At 38.8% G+C, this 18,115-nt stretch overlaps 1 protein-coding gene across 1 annotated transcript in view; it reads left to right on the forward strand.

Annotated features, from left to right (window-relative positions):
• The window catches only part of LOC112239810 (probable E3 ubiquitin-protein ligase HERC1), a 211,754-nt gene that overhangs the window by 120,816 nt on the left and 72,823 nt on the right, over nt 1–18,115 (forward strand). The window contains 3 exon segments of the mRNA XM_042316629.1: nt 13,619–13,839; nt 16,620–16,888; nt 17,044–17,096. Of these exon segments, the coding sequence (XP_042172563.1) occupies nt 13,619–13,839; nt 16,620–16,888; nt 17,044–17,096 (543 nt within the window).

The following is an 18,115-nucleotide window of genomic DNA, read 5'->3' on the forward strand; positions in this document are numbered from 1 at the left end:
TCTCCTCTATTCTATTATAACATATACCCTCTCCTCTATACTATTATAACATATACCCTCTCCTCTATTCTATTCTAACATATACCCTCTCCTCTATACTATTATAACATATACCCTCTCCTCTATTCTATTCTAACATATACCCTCTCCTCTCCTCTATTCTATTATAACATATACCCTCTCCTCTATTCTATTCTAACATATACCCTCTCCTCTCCTCTATTCTATTATAACATATACCCTCTCCTCTATTCTATTATAACATATACCCTCTCCTCTCCTCTATTCTATTATAACATATACCCTCTCCTCTATACTATTATACATATACCCTCTCCTCTATACTATTATAACATATACCCTCTCCTCTATTCTATTATAACATATACCCTCTCCTCTCCTCTATACTATTATAACATATACCCTCTCCTCTATTCTATTATAACATATACCCTCTCCTCTATTATAACATATACCCTCTCCTCTATACTATTCTAACATATACCCTCTCCTCTCCTCTATTCTAACATATACCCTCTCCTCTATTCTATTATAACATATACCCTCTCCTCTCCTCTATACTATTATAACATATACCCTCTCCTCTATTCTATTATAACATATACCCTCTCCTCTATTATAACATATACCCTCTCCTCTATTCTATTATAACATATACCCTCTCCTCTCCTCTATTCTATTATAACATATACCCTCTCCTCTATTCTATTATAACATATACCCTCTCCTCTCCTCTATTCTATTATAACATATACCCTCTCCTCTATTCTATTATAACATATACCCTCTCCTCTATTCTATTATAACATATACCCTCTCCTCTCCTCTATACTATTATAACATATACCCTCTCCTCTATTCTATTATAACATATACCCTCTCTCTATTCTATTATAACATATACCCTCTCCTAACATATACCCTCTCCTCTATTCTAACATATACCCTCTCCTCTATTCTATTCTCATATACCCTCTCCTCTATTCTATTCTAACATATACCCCCTCTCCTCTATTCTATTATAACATATACCCTCTCCTCTATTCTATTATAACATATACCCTCTCCTATTCTATTATAACATATACTATTCTAACATATACCCTCTCCTCTATTCTATATTATAACATATACCCTCTCCTCTATACTATTATAACATATACCCTCTCCTCTCCTCTATTCTATTATAACATATACCCTCTCCTCTATTCTATTATAACATATACCCTCTCCTCTATTCTATTCTAACATATACCCTCTCCTCTATTCTATTATAACATATACCCTCTCCTCTATACTATTATAACATATACCCTCTCCTCTATTCTATTATAACATATACCCTCTCCTCTATACTATTATAACATATACCCTCTCTATTCTAACTATACCCTCTCCTCTATTATAACATATACCCTCTCCTCTATTCTATTATAACATATACCCTCTCCTCTATTCTATTATAACATATACCCTCTCCTCTATTCTATTATAACATATACCCTCTCCTCTATTCTATTATAACATATACCCTCTCCTCTATTCTATTATAACATATACCCTCTCCTCTATACTATTATAACATATACCCTCCTCTATTCTCTATTCTATTATAACATATACCCCCTCTCCTCTATTCTATTATAACATATACCCTCTCCTCTATTCTATTCTAACATATACCCTCTCCCTATTCTATTATAACATATACCCTCTCCTCTATACTATTATAACATATACCCTCTCCTCTATTCTATTCTAACATATACCCTCTCCTCTATTCTATTATAACATATACCCTCTCCTCTATACTATTATAACATATACCCTCTCCTCTATTCTATTCTATTATAACATATACCCTCTCCTCTATTCTATTCTAACATATACCCTCTCCTCTATTCTATTATAACATATACCCTCTCCTCTATACTATTATAACATATACCCTCTCCTCTATTCTATTATAACATATACCCTCTCCTCTATTCTATTATAACATATACCCTCTCCTCTATTCTATTCTAACATATACCCTCTCCTCTATTCTATTATAACATATACCCTCTCCTCTATTCTAACATATACCCTCTCCTCTATACTATTCTAACATATACTCTCTCCTCTATTCTATTCTAACATATACCCTCTCCTCTATTCTATTATAACATATACCCTCTCCTCTATTCTAACATATACCCTCTCCTCTATTCTATTCTAACATATACCCTCTCCTCTCCTCTATTCTATTATAACATATACCCTCTCCTCTATACTATTCTAACATATACCCTCTCCTCTATTCTATTATAACATATACCCTCTCCTCTATTCTATTATAACATATACCCTCTCCTCTATTCTATTATAACATATACCCTCTCCTCTATTCTATTATAACATATACCCTCTCCTCTATTCTATTATAACATATACCCTCTCCTCTATTCTATTATAACATATACCCTCTCCTCTATACTATTCTAACATATACCCTCTCCTCTATACTATTCTAACATATACCCTCTCCTCTATACTATTATAACATATACCCTCTCCTCTATTCTATTATAACATATACCCTCTCCTCTATACTATTATAACATATACCCTCTCCTCTATTCTATTATAACATATACCCTCTCCTCTATTCTATTATAACATATACCCTCTCCTCTATTCTATTATAACATATACCCTCTCCTCTATTCTATTATAACATATACCCTCTCCTCTATTCTATTATAACATATACCCTCTCCTCTATTCTATTATAACATATACCCCTCCTCTCTATTCTATTATAACATATACCCTCTCCTCTATTCTATTATAACATATTCTCTATTCTATTATAACATATACCCCCTCTCCTCTATACTATTCTAACATATACCCTCTCCTCTATACTATTCTAACATATACCCTCTCCTCTATTCTATTATAACATATACCCTCTCCTCTCCTCTATTCTATTCTAACATATACCCTCTCCTCTATACTATTATAACATATACCCTCTCCTCTATACTATTATAACATATACCCTCTCCTCTATTCTATTATAACATATACCCTCTCCTCTATTCTATTATAACATATACCCTCTCCTCTATTCTATTATAACATATACCCTCTCCTCTATTCTATTCTAACATATACCCTCTCCTCTCTACTATTATAACATATACCCTCTCCTCTATTCTATTATAACATATACCCTCTCCTCTATTCTATTCTAACATATACCTCTCCTCCTCTATACTATTCTAACATATACCCTCTCCTCTATTCTATTCTAACATATACCCTCTCCTCTATACTATTCTAACATATACCCTCTCCTCTATACTATTATAACATATACCCTCTCCTCTATTCTATTCTAACATATACCCTCTCCTCTATTCTATTCTAACATATACCCTCTCCTCTCCTCTATACTATTATAACATATACCCTCTCCTCTCCTCTATACTATTATAACATATACCCTCTCCTCTATACTATTATAACATATACCCTCTCCTCTATACTATTATAACATATACCCTCTCCTCTATTCTATTATAACATATACCCTCTCCTCTCCTCTATTCTATTATAACATATACCCTCTCCTCTATTCTATTCTAACATATACCCTCTCCTCTATTCTATTATAACATATACCCTCTCCTCTATTCTATTCTAACATATACCCTCTCCTCTATACTATTCTAACATATACCCTCTCCTCTATTCTATTATAACATATACCCTACCCTCTCCTCTATACTATTCTAACATATACCCTCTCCTCTCCTCTCCTCTATTCTATTATAACATATACCCTCTCCTCTATTCTATTCTAACATATACCCTCTCCTCTATTCTATTATAACATATACCCTCTCCTCTATTCTATTATAACATATACCCTCTCCTCTATTCTATTCTAACATATACCCTCTCCTCTATTCTATTATAACATATACCCTCTCCTCTATTCTATTATAACATATACCCTCTCCTCTCCTCTATTCTAACATATACCCTCTCCTCTATTCTATTATAACATATACCCTCTCCTCTATTCTATTATAACATATACCCTCTCCTCTATACTATTATAACATATACCCTCTCCTCTATTCTATTATAACATATACCCTCTCCTCTATTCTATTCTAACATATACCCTCTCCTCTATTCTATTATAACATATACCCTCTCCTCTATTCTATTATAACATATACCCTCTCCTCTATTCTATTATAACATATACCCTCTCCTCTATTCTATTATAACATATACCCTCTCCTCTATTCCTAACATATTCTACCCTCTCCTCTATTCTATTCTAACATATACCCTCTCCTCTATTCTATTATAACATATACCCCCTCTCCTCTATTCTATTATAACATATACCCTCTCCTCTATACTATTCTAACATATACCCTCTCCTCTATTCTATTATAACATATACCCTCTCCTCTATTCTATTATAACATATACCCTCTCCTCTATTCTATTATAACATATACCCTCTCCTCTATACTATTATAACATATACCCTCTCCTCTATACTATTATAACATATACCCTCTCCTCTATTCTATTATAACATATACCCTCTCCTCTATACTATTATAACATATACCCTCTCCTCTATTCTATTATAACATATACCCTCTCCTCTATTCTATTATAACATATACCCTCTCCTCTATTCTATTATAACATATACCCTCTCCTCTCCTCTATTCTATTATAACATATACCCTCTCCTCTATACTATTATAACATATACCCTCTCCTCTATTCTATTATAACATATACCCTCTCCTCTATTCTATTATAACATATACCCTCTCCTCTATTCTATTATAACATATACCCTCTCCTCTATACTATTATAACATATACCCTCTCCTCTATTCTATTCTAACATATACCCTCTCCTCTATTCTATTCTAACATATACCCTCTCCTCTATTCTATTCTAACATATACCCTCTCCTCTATTCTATTATAACATATACCCTCTCCTCTATTCTATTATAACATATACCCTCTCCTCTATTCTATTCTAACATATACCCTCTCCTCTCCTCTATACTATTCTAACATATACCCTCTCCTCTATTCTATTCTAACATATACCCTCTCCTCTATACTATTCTAACATATACCCTCTCCTCTATTCTATTCTAACATATACCCTCTCCTCTATTCTATTATAACATATAATTCTATTATAACATATACCCTCCTCTATTCTATTCTAACATATACCCTCTCCTCTATTCTATTCTAACATATACCCTCTCCTCTATTCTATTATAACATATACCCTCTCCTCTATTCTATTATAACATATACCCTCTCCTCTATTCTATTATAACATATACCCTCTCCTCTCCTCTATTCTATTCTAACATATACCCTCTCCTCTCCTCTATTCTATTCTAACATATACCCTCTCCTCTCCTCTATTCTATTCTAACATATACCCTCTCCTCTATACTATTCTAACATATACCCTCTCCTCTATACTATTCTAACATATACCCTCTCCTCTATACTATTATAACATATACCCTCTCCTCTATTCTAACATATACCCTCTCCTCTATTCTATTCTAACATATACCCTCTCCTCTATTCTATTATAACATATACCCTCTCCTCTCCTCTATTCTATTATAACATATACCCTCTCCTCTCCTCTATACTATTATAACATATACCCTCTCCTCTATACTATTATAACATATACCCTCTCCTCTATTCTATTATAACATATACCCTCTCCTCTATTCTATTATAACATATACCCTCTCCTCTATACTATTATAACATATACCCTCTCCTCTATTCTATTATAACATATACCCTCTCCTCTATTCTATTATAACATATACCCTCTCCTCTATTCTATTATAACATATACCCTCTCCTCTCCTCTATTCTATTATAACATATACCCTCTCCTCTATTCTATTATAACATATACCCTCTCCTCTATTCTATTCTAACATATACCCTCTCCTCTATTCTATTCTAACATATACCCTCTCCTCTATTCTATTATAACATATACCCTCTCCTCTATTCTATTCTAACATATACCCTCTCCTCTATTCTATTATAACATATACCCTCTCCTCTATTCTATTATAACATATACCCTCTCCTCTATTCTATTCTAACATATACCCTCTCCTCTATTCTATTCTAACATATACCCTCTCCTCTATCTATTATATACATATAACCCTCTCCTCTATTCTATTCTAACATATACCCTCTCCTCTATTCTATTCTAACATATACCCTCTCCTCTATTCTATTATAACATATACCCTCTCCTCTATTCTATTCTAACATATACCCTCTCCTCTATTCTATTATAACATATACCCCTCTCCTCTATTCTATTATAACATATACCCCCTCTCCTCTATACTATTCTAACATATACCCTCTCCTCTATTCTATTCTAACATATACCCTCTCCTCTATTCTATTATAACATATACCCTCTCCTCTATTCTATTATAACATATACCCTCTCCTCTATTCTATTATAACATATACCCTCTCCTCTATTCTATTCTAACATATACCCTCTCCTCTATACTATTCTAACATATACCCTCTCCTCTATACTATTATAACATATACCCTCTCCTCTCCTCTATTCTATTATAACATATACCCTCTCCTCTCCTCTATTCTATTATAACATATACCCTCTCCTCTATTCTATTATAACATATACCCTCTCCTCTATTCTATTATAACATATACCCTCTCCTCTATTCTATTATAACATATACCCTCTCCTCTATTCTATTATAACATATACCCTCTCCTCTATTCTATTATAACATATACCCTCTCCTCTCCTCTATACTATTCTAACATATACCCTCTCCTCTCCTCTATTCTATTCTAACATATACCCTCTCCTCTCCTCTATTCTATTCTAACATATACCCTCTCCTCTATTCTATTCTAACATATACCCTCTCCTCTCCTCTATTCTATTCTAACATATACCCCTCTCCTCTATTCTATTCTAACATATACCCTCTCCTCTATTCTATTCTAACATATACCCTCTCCTCTATTCTATTATAACATATACCCTCTCCTCTATTCTATTCTAACATATACCCTCTCCTCTATTCTATTCTAACATATACCCTCTCCTCTATTCTATTATAACATATACCCTCTCCTCTCCTCTATACTATTCTAACATATACCCTCTCCTCTCCTCTACTCTATTCTATTATAACATATACCCTCTCCTCTATTCTATTCTAACATATACCCTCTCCTCTATTCTATTATAACATATACCCTCTCCTCTATTCTATTATAACATATACCCTCTCCTCTACTCTTCTATTATAACATATACCCTCTCCTCTATTCTATTATAACATATACCCTCTCCTCTATTCTATTATAACATATACCCTCTCCTCTATACTATTATAACATATACCTCTCCTCTCCTCTATTCTATTATAACATATACCCTCTCCTCTATTCTATTATAACATATACCCCTCTCCTCTATTCTATTCTAACATATACCCTCTCCTCTATTCTATTATAACATATACCCTCTCCTCTATTCTATTATAACATATACCCTCTCCTCTATACTATTCTAACATATACCCTCTCCTCTATACTATTCTAACATATACCCTCTCCTCTATTCTATTCTAACATATACCCTCTCCTCTATTCTATTATAACATATACCCTCTCCTCTATTCTAACATATACCCTCTCCTCTATTCTATTATAACATATACCCTCTCCTCTATTCTATTCTAACATATACCCTCTCCTCTCCTCTATTCTATTATAACATATACCCTCTCCTCTATTCTATTCTAACATATACCCTCTCCTCTATACTATTATAACATATACCCTCTCCTCTATACTATTATAACATATACCCTCTCCTCTATTCTATTATAACATATACCCTCTCCTCTATACTATTATAACATATACCCCTCCTCTCCTCTATACTATTATAACATATACCCTCTCCTCTATTCTATTATAACATATACCCTCTCCTCTATTCTATTATAACATATACCCTCTCCTCTATTCTATTATAACATATACCCTCTCCTCTCCTCTATACTATTATAACATATACCCTCTCCTCTATTCTATTATAACATATACCCTCTCCTCTATACTATTATAACATATACCCTCTCCTCTATTCTATTATAACATATACCCTCTCCTCTATTCTATTATAACATATACCCTCTCCTCTATTCTATTCTAACATATACCCTCTCCTCTATTCTATTATAACATATACCCTCTCCTCTATTCTATTATAACATATACCCTCTCCTCTATTCTATTATAACATATACCCTCTCCTCTATTCTATTATAACATATACCCTCTCCTCTATTCTATTATAACATATACCCTCTCCTCTATTCTATTATAACATATACCCTCTCCTCTATTCTATTATAACATATACCCTCTCCTCTATTCTATTATAACATATACCCTCTCCTCTATTCTATTATAACATATACCCTCTCCTCTATTCTATTATAACATATACCCTCTCCTCTATTCTATTATAACATATACCCTCTCCTCTATACTATTATAACATATACCCTCTCCTCTATTCTATTATAACATATACCCTCTCCCTCTCTATTATAACATATACCCTCTCCTCTATACTATTATAACATATACCCTCTCCTCTATTCTATTATAACATATACCCTCTCCTCTATTCTATTATAACATATACCCTCTCCTCTATTCTATTATAACATATACCCTCTCCTCTATTCTATTATAACATATACCCTCTCCTCTATTCTATTATAACATATACCCTCTCCTCTATTCTATTCTAACATATACCCTCTCCTCTATTCTCTATTCTATTATAACATATACCCTCTCCTCTATACTATTATAACATATACCCTCTCCTCTATACTATTATAACATACCCTCTCCTCTCCTCTATACTATTCTAACATATACCCTCTCCTCTATTCTATTCTAACATATACCCTCTCCTCTATTCTATTCTAACATATACCCTCTCCTCTATTCTATTCTAACATATACCCTCTCCTCTATTCTATTATAACATATACCCTCTCCTCTATTCTATTCTAACATATACCCTCTCCTCTATTCTATTATAACATATACCCTCTCCTCTCCTCTATTCTATTATAACATATACCCTCTCCTCTATTCTATTATAACATATACCCTCTCCTCTATACTATTCTAACATATACCCTCTCCTCTATACTATTCTAACATATACCCTCTCCTCTATTCTATTCTAACATATACCCTCTCCTCTATTCTATTATAACATATACCCTCTCCTCTATTCTATTATAACATATACCCTCTCCTCTATTCTATTATAACATATACCCTCTCCTCTATTCTATTATAACATATACCCTCTCCTCTATTCTATTCTAACATATACCCTCTCCTCTATTCTATTATAACATATACCCTCTCCTCATATATTCTATTATAACATATACCCTCTCCTCTATTATAACATATACCCTCTCCTCTATTCTATTATAACATATACCCTCTCCTCTATCTATTCTATTCTAACATATACCCTCTCCTCTATTCTATTCTAACATATACCCTCTCCTCTATTCTATTATAACATATACCCTCTCCTCTATACTATTATAACATATACCCTCTCTATACTATCTATTCTATTATAACATATACCCTCTCCTCTATTCTATTCTATTCTAACATATACCCTCTCCTCTATTCTATTATAACATATACCCTCTCCTCTATTCTATTATAACATATACCCTCTCCTCTATTCTATTCTAACATATACCCTCTCCTCTATTCTATTATAACATATACCCTCTCCTCTATTCTATTATAACATATACCCTCTCCTCTATTCTATTATAACATATACCCTCTCCTCTATTCTATTCTAACATATACCCTCTCCTCTATTCTATTATAACATATACCCTCCTCTCCCTCTCCTCTATTCTATTATAACATATACCCTCTCCTCTATTCTATTATAACATATACCCTCTCCTCTATTCTATTATAACATATACCCTCTCCTCTATTCTATTATAACATATACCCTCTCCTCTATACTATTCTAACATATACCCTCTCCTCTATTCTATTCTAACATATACCCTCTCCTCTATTCTATTATAACATATACCCTCTCCTCTATACTATTATAACATATACCCTCTCCTCTATTCTATTATAACATATACCCTCTCCTCTATTCTATTATAACATATACCCTCTCCTCTATTCTATTCTAACATATACCCTCTCCTCTATACTATTATAACATATACCCTCTCCTCTATTCTATTATAACATATACCCCTCCTCTATTCTATCTATAACATATACCCTCTCCTCTATTCTATTATAACATATACCCTCTCCTCTATTCTATTATAACATATACCCTCTCCTCTATTCTATTATAACATATACCCTCTCCTCTATTCTATTATAACATATACCCTCTCTCTATTCTATTCTAACATATACCCTCTCCTCTATTCTATTATAACATATACCCTCTCCTCTATTCTATTATAACATATACCCTCTCCTCTATTCTATTATAACATATACCCTCTCCTCTATACTATTATAACATATACCCTCTCCTCTATTCTATTATAACATATACCCTCTCCATCTATTCTATTCTAACATATACCCTCTCCTCTCTATTCTATTATAACATATACCCTCTCCTCCTCTATACTATTATAACATATACCCTCTCCTCTATTCTATTATAACATATACCCTCTCCTCCTCTATTCTATTATAACATATACCCTCTCTCTATTCTATTATAACATATACCCTCTCCTCTATACTATTCTAACATATACCCTCTCCTCTATTCTATTCTAACATATACCCTCTCCTCTATTCTATTATAACATATATACTCCTCTCCTCTATTCTATTATAACATATACCCTCTCCTCTATTCTATTATAACATATACCCTCTCCTCTATTCTATTATAACATATACCCTCTCCTCTATTCTATTCTAACATATACCCTCTCCTCTATACTATTATAACATATACCCTCTCCTCTATTCTATTATAACATATACCCTCTCCTCTATTCTATTATAACATATACCCTCTCCTCTATTCTATTATAACATATACCCCTCTCCTCTATACTATTATAACATATACCCTCTCCTCTATTCTATTATAACATATACCCTCTCCTCTATTCTATTCTAACATATACCCTCTCCTCTATTCTATTATAACATATACCCTCTCCTCTATTCTATTCTAACATATACCCTCTCCTCTATACTATTATAACATATACCCTCTCCTCTATTCTATTCTAACATATACCCTCTCCTCTATTCTATTCTAACATATACCCTCTCCTCTATACTATTATAACATATACCCTCTCCTCTATACTATTCTAACATATACCCTCTCCTCTATACTATTCTAACATATACCCTCTCCTCTATTCTATTCTAACATATACCCTCTCCTCTCTCCTCTATACTATTCTAACATATACCCTCTCCTCTATACTATTCTAACATATACCCTCTCCTCTATACTATTCTAACATATACCCTCTCCTCTATTCTATTCTAACATATACCCTCTCCTCTATTCTATTATAACATATACCCTCTCCTCTATTCTATTATAACATATACCCTCTCTCCTTCTATTCTAACATATACCCTCTCCTCTATTCTATTATAACATATACCCTCTCTCTATTCTATTATAACATATACCCCTCTCCTCTCCTCTATTCTATTATAACATATACCCTCTCCTCTATTCTATTATAACATATACCCTCTCCTCTATTCTATTATAACATATACCCTCTCCTCTATACTATTATAACATATACCCTCTCCTCTATTCTATTATAACATATACCCTCTCCTCTATACTATTCTAACATATACCCTCTCCTCTATTCTATTCTAACATATACCCTCTCCTCTCCTCTATTCTATTATAACATATACCCTCTCCTCTATTCTATTCTATTATAACATATACCCTCTCCTCTATTCTATTATAACATATACCCTCTCCTCTATTCTATTATAACATATACCCTCTCCTCTATTCTATTATAACATATACCCTCTCCTCTATACTATTATAACATATACCCTCTCCTCTATACTATTATAACATATACCCTCTCCTCTATTCTATTATAACATATACCCTCTCCTCTATACTATTATAACATATACCCTCTCCTCTATTCTATTATAACATATACCCTCTCCTCTATTCTATTATAACATATACCCTCTCCTCTATTCTATTATAACATATACCCTCTCCTCTATTCTATTATAACATATACCCTCTCCTCTATTCTATTATAACATATACCCTCTCCTCTATTCTATTATAACATATACCCTCTCCTCTATTCTATTCTAACATATACCCTCTCCTCTATTCTATTATAACATATACCCTCTCCTCTATACTATTATAACATATACCCTCTCCTCTATTATAACATATACCCTCTCCTCTATTCTATTCTAACATATACCCTCTCCTCTATTATAACATATACCCTCTCCTCTCCTCTATTATAACATATACCCTCTCCTCTATTCTATTCTAACATATACCCTCTCCTCTATACTATTCTAACATATACCCTCTCCTCTATTCTATTCTAACATATACCCTCTCCTCTATTCTATTATAACATATACCCTCTCCTCTATTCTATTCTAACATATACCCTCTCCTCTATTCTATAACATATAACTATATAACCCTCTCCTCTATTCTATTATAACATATACCCTCTCCTCTATTCTATTATAACATATACCCTCTCCTCTATTCTATTATAACATATACCCTCTCCTCTATTCTATTATAACATATACCCTCTCCTCTATTCTATTATAACATATACCCTCTCCTCTATTCTATTATAACATATACCCCCTCTCCTATAACATATACCCTCTCCTCTATTATAACATATACCCTCTCCTCTATTCTATTATAACATATACCCTCTCCTCTATTCTATTATAACATATACCCTCTCTCTCTATTCTATTATAACATATACCCCCTCTCCTCTATTCTATTATAACATATACCCTCTCCTCTATTCTATTATAACATATACCCTCTCCTCTATTCTATTCTAACATATACCCTCTCCTCTATACTATTCTAACATATACCCTCTCCTCTATTCTATTATAACATATACCCTCTCCTCTATTCTATTCTAACATATACCCTCTCCTCTATTCTAACATATACCCTCTCCTGTAGCTGGTCTGTACTGCTCTAACATATACCCTCTCCTGTAGCTGGTCTGTACTGCTCTAACATATACCCTCTCCTGTAGCTGGTCTGTACTGCTCTAACATATACCCTCTCCTGTAGCTGGTCTGTACCGCTCGGTGCTGTTGTAACATGTACCCTCTCCTGTAGCTGGTCTGTACCGCTCGGTGCAGGCCCATCACAGCCAGGCTCGTAGAGAGGGCAGTGCCCTACAGCAGGACACTGGACCTCTGTATGACTTTAACCTCGACGAGGAGCTGGAGCTGGAGCTGGACGAGGAGACCATGGAGGCCATGTTCGGTCAGGACCTGGCCAGCGACACTGACATCCTGGGCATGTGGATCCCAGAGGTACTGGACTGGCCAACATGGGTGTGTGTGCAGGGTTTTGTTGCTTCCTTTTCCTCGCCTTGACTAATAAGGTCTTCATCCTGACTTTCCACGTCACTAAACGTCTCACTCTCAGTGGGGAGACTGATGTGGAAGTTTAGGATTTAGACTCTCACCAGCTAACTTTCACTCACACACTCATTCACTTGGATGCTGTACATGCTTACTGTCTGCTTAGAGAGGTTGATGCTTACTCACTATCACACACTCCAACACGCACGCACACACACACATACACACACATTCTCAAACTATCTCTCTCTCTCACACACACACACACATGCTCAAACTCTCACACACACACACACACATACACATACACACACACACACACACACATGCTCAAACTCTCACTCACTCACTCACACACACACACACACACACACACACACACACATATACACACACACACACACACACACACACACACACACACACACACACATGCTCAAACTCTCACTCACACACACACACATACACACATTGCATCATGCTCTGCCACTGACTGCCCATGGCAGTGATTTCTGTCGTTGCCCTAACTAGCATGCGTGGATGGGATGTCAATGGGGTTTTTGCTAGTAAATCAGGTGGAACGCTAACATGCTAATGGTGATTACAGTGGGTGGCATTGATCATCAAGTCTTGTTGCTTGTGGTTAATTCATGGCTAATCATCTTGTTGCTATGGTATTATGTTGTCTCTACTGCTGTCATACTCACCTGTCTGTTAGTGGCATCATGCTATTGATGTCCTAGATATGAACTGACTTTGTGTTTACGTCTCCCATGTCCCCTCCCTCCCCTCCCTGTCTCCATGTCCCTCCCCTCCCTGTCTCCATGTCCCCTCCCTCCCCTCCCTGTCTCCATGTCCCCTCCCTCCCCTCCCGGTCTCCATGTCCCCCTCCCCATCCCCTCCATGTCTCCATGTCCCCTCCCCTCCCTGTCTCCATGTCCCCTCCCTCCCCTCTTGTCTCCATGTCCCCTCCCTCCCCTCCCTGTCTCCATGTCCCCCCTCCCTCCCCTCCCCCTCCCCTCCCCTGTCTCTGTGTCCCCTCCCTCTCCTCCCTCTCTGTCCCCTGTGTCCCCCCCCCTCCTCCCTGTCTCCCTGTCCCCTCCCTCTCCCTCCCTGTCTCCTGTCCCCTCCCTCCTCTGTCCGTGTCCCCTCCCTCCCCTCTCTGTCCCCCGTCTCCCCTCCCTGTCTCCGTGTCCCCTCCCTCTCCTCCCTGTCTCCCTGTCCCCTCCCTCTCCTCCTGTCTCCCTGTCCCCTCCCTCTCCTCTCTGTCTCCGTGTCCCCTCCCTCTCTCCCTCCCTCCCTCCCTCTCTGTCTCCGTGTCCCCTCCCTCTCCTCTCTGTCTCTGTGTCCCCTCCTCCCCTCTCTGTCTCCGTGTCCCCTCCCTCCCCTCTCTGTCTCCTGTCTCCCTGTCTCCCCGTGTCCCCTCCCTCTCCTCCCTGTCTCCCTGTCCCCTCCCTCTCCTCCCTGTCTCCGTGTCCCCTCCCTCCTCTCCGTGTCCCCCCTCCCTCCTCCCTCTCCTGTCTCCGTGTCCCCTCCCTCTCCTCTCTGTCTCCCCCGTGTCCTCCTCCCTGTCTCCTGTCCCGTGTCCCTCCCCTCCCCTGTCTCCCTGTCCCCTCCCTCTCTCCCTGTCTCCCTGTCCCCCCTCTCCTCCCTGTCTCCCTGTCCCCTCCCTCTCCTCCCTGTCTCCGTGTCCCCTCCCTCCTCCCTGTCTCCGTGTCCCCTCCCCCTCCCTGTCTCCCTGTCCCCCCTGTCTCCATGTCCCCTCCCTCTCCTCCCTGTCTGTGTGTCCCCTCCCTGTCTCCTGTCCCCTCCCCCTCCCTGTCTCCATGTCCCCTCCCTCTCCTCCCTGTCTCCGTGTCCCCTCCCTCCCTCCCCTCCCTGTCCCTCCCTGTCTCCGTGTCCCCCCTCTCCTCTCCTCTCTGTCTCCCTGTCCCCTCCCTGTCTCCGTGTCCCCTCCCTGTCTCCATGTCCCCTCCCTCTCCTCCCTGTCTCTGTGTCCCCTCCCTGTCCCCTGTCCCCTCCCTCCCTGTCTCCGTGTCCCCTCCCTCTCCTCCCTGTCTCTGTGTCCCCTCCCCCTCCCTGTCTCCGTGTCCCCTCCCTGTCTCCATGTCCCCTCCCTCTCCTCTCTGTGTCCTGTCCCTCCCTCCTGTCCCCTCCCTCCTCCCTGTCTCCATGTCCCCTCCCTCTCCTCTCTGTCTCCCCTCTCCTCCCTGTCTCCGTGTCCCCCCCTGTCTCCGTGTCCCCTCCCTGTCTCCATGTCCCCTCCCTGTCTCCATGTCCCCTCCCTGTCTCCCTGTCCCCTCCCCTGTCTCCGTGTCCCCTCCCTGTCTCCATGTCCCCTCCCTCCCTGTCTCCATGTCCCCTCCCTGTCTCTGTGTCCCCCTCCCTGTCTCCGTGTCCCCTCCCTGTCTCCGTGTCCCCTCCCTGTCTCCATGTCCCCTCCCTGTCTCCGTGTCCCCTCCCTGTCTCCGTGTCCCCTCCCTGTCTCCGTGTCCCCTCCCTGTCTCCATGTCCCCTCCCTCCCCTCCCTGTCTCCGTGTCCCCTCCCTGTCTCTGTGTCCCCTCCCTGTCTCCATGTCCCCTCCCTGTCTCCATGTCCCCTCCCTCTCCTCCCTGTCTCCGTGTCCCCTCCCTGTCTCCATGTCCCCTCCCTCCCCTCCCTGTCTCCGTGTCCCCTCCCTGTCTCCGTGTCCCCCCCCTCCCCCTCCCTGTCTCCGTGTCCCCTCCCTCCCCTCCCTGTCCCCTGGCAGCATGTGTGTGAGACAGAGGAACGAGACGAGGTGGTAGTGTGTGAGTTGTGTGAGGCTAGCGTTGCCAACTTCAACCAGCACATGAAGAAGAGCCACCCTGGCTGCGGGCGCAGTGCCAACCGGCAGGGTTACCGGAGCAACGGCTCCTACGTAGACGGATGGTTCGGAGGGGAGTGCGGCAGCGGCAACCCCTACTACCTCCTCTGTGGTAGCTGTCGGGACAAACACCTGGCGGTTAAGAGTAAAACCACAGTCCCCGTGACGGAGAGGTCAGTGGCGGACAGAAGGTGACGCGCCAGATTTTTTTTAATTACAGACTTGTGACTCTTGTGTTGTACAACTAAAACTTAAGATTCGATACACACTGTGTAACAGTGACAAGATGACGTTGTGATCACTAACACGTGTCGTGGTCCATGTTCAGGTATAAAGGACTGGCCCCGGACCTCTTGGGGAAGCAGGACAGTGTCTATGAAGGTACCGGTTCTGCTTAACCAGGATGATTCACCATGAATGGGGAAGTGGTGTATTTATCCTGGGAGACACCGGGCCCAGGTGTTTCCCATGTAGCTGACGACCCTCCCAACTCCGCCCACCAGCATCCTAATAAGGAAATAACAGAGAGAGAATACGGCAGACAGAGTGGGAGGGTCGTCACATTCCACTGTAGCTTTATGGCTGATAGTATGACTGGTTCCACTGTAGCTTTATGGCTGATAGTATGACTGGTCCACTGTAGCTTTATGGCTGATAGTATGACTGGTTCCACTGTAGCTTTATGGCTGATAGTATGACTGGTTCCACTGTAGCTTTATGGCTGATAGTATGACTGGTCCACTGTAGCTTTATGGCTGATAGTATGACTGGTCCACTGTAGCTTTATGGCTGATAGTATGACTGGTCCACTGTAGCTTTATGGCTGATAGTATGACTGGTCCACTGTAGCTTTATGGCTGATAGTATGACTGGTTCCACTGTAGCTTTATGGCTGATAGTATGACTGGTCCACTGTAGCTTTATGGCTGATAGTATGACTGGTTCCACTGTAGCTTTATGGCTGATAGTATGACTGGTCCACTGTAGCTTTAAGGCTGATAGTATGACTGGTCCACTGTAGCTTTATGGCTGATAGTATGACTGGTCCACTGTAGCTTTATGGCTGATAGTATGACTGGTCCACTGTAGCTTTAAGGCTGATAGTATGACTGGTCCACTGTAGCTTTATGGCTGATAGTATGACTGGTCCACTGTAGCTTTATGGCTGATAGTATGACTGGTCCACTGTAGCTTTATGGCTGATAGTATGACTGGTCCACTGTAGCTTTATGGCTGATAGTATGACTGGTCCACTGTAGCTTTATGGCTGATAGTATGACTGGTTCCACTGTAGCTTTATGGCTGATAGTATGACTGGTCCATTGTAGCTTTATGGCTGATAGTATGACTGTTATTCTCTATAACCATGTGGCTGATAGTATGACTGGTCCATTGTAGCT

The sequence above is a fragment of the Oncorhynchus tshawytscha genome, unplaced genomic scaffold, assembly GCF_018296145.1.
Source record: "Oncorhynchus tshawytscha isolate Ot180627B unplaced genomic scaffold, Otsh_v2.0 Un_contig_1793_pilon_pilon, whole genome shotgun sequence".
Classification (NCBI taxonomy): Eukaryota; Metazoa; Chordata; class Actinopteri; order Salmoniformes; family Salmonidae; genus Oncorhynchus; species Oncorhynchus tshawytscha.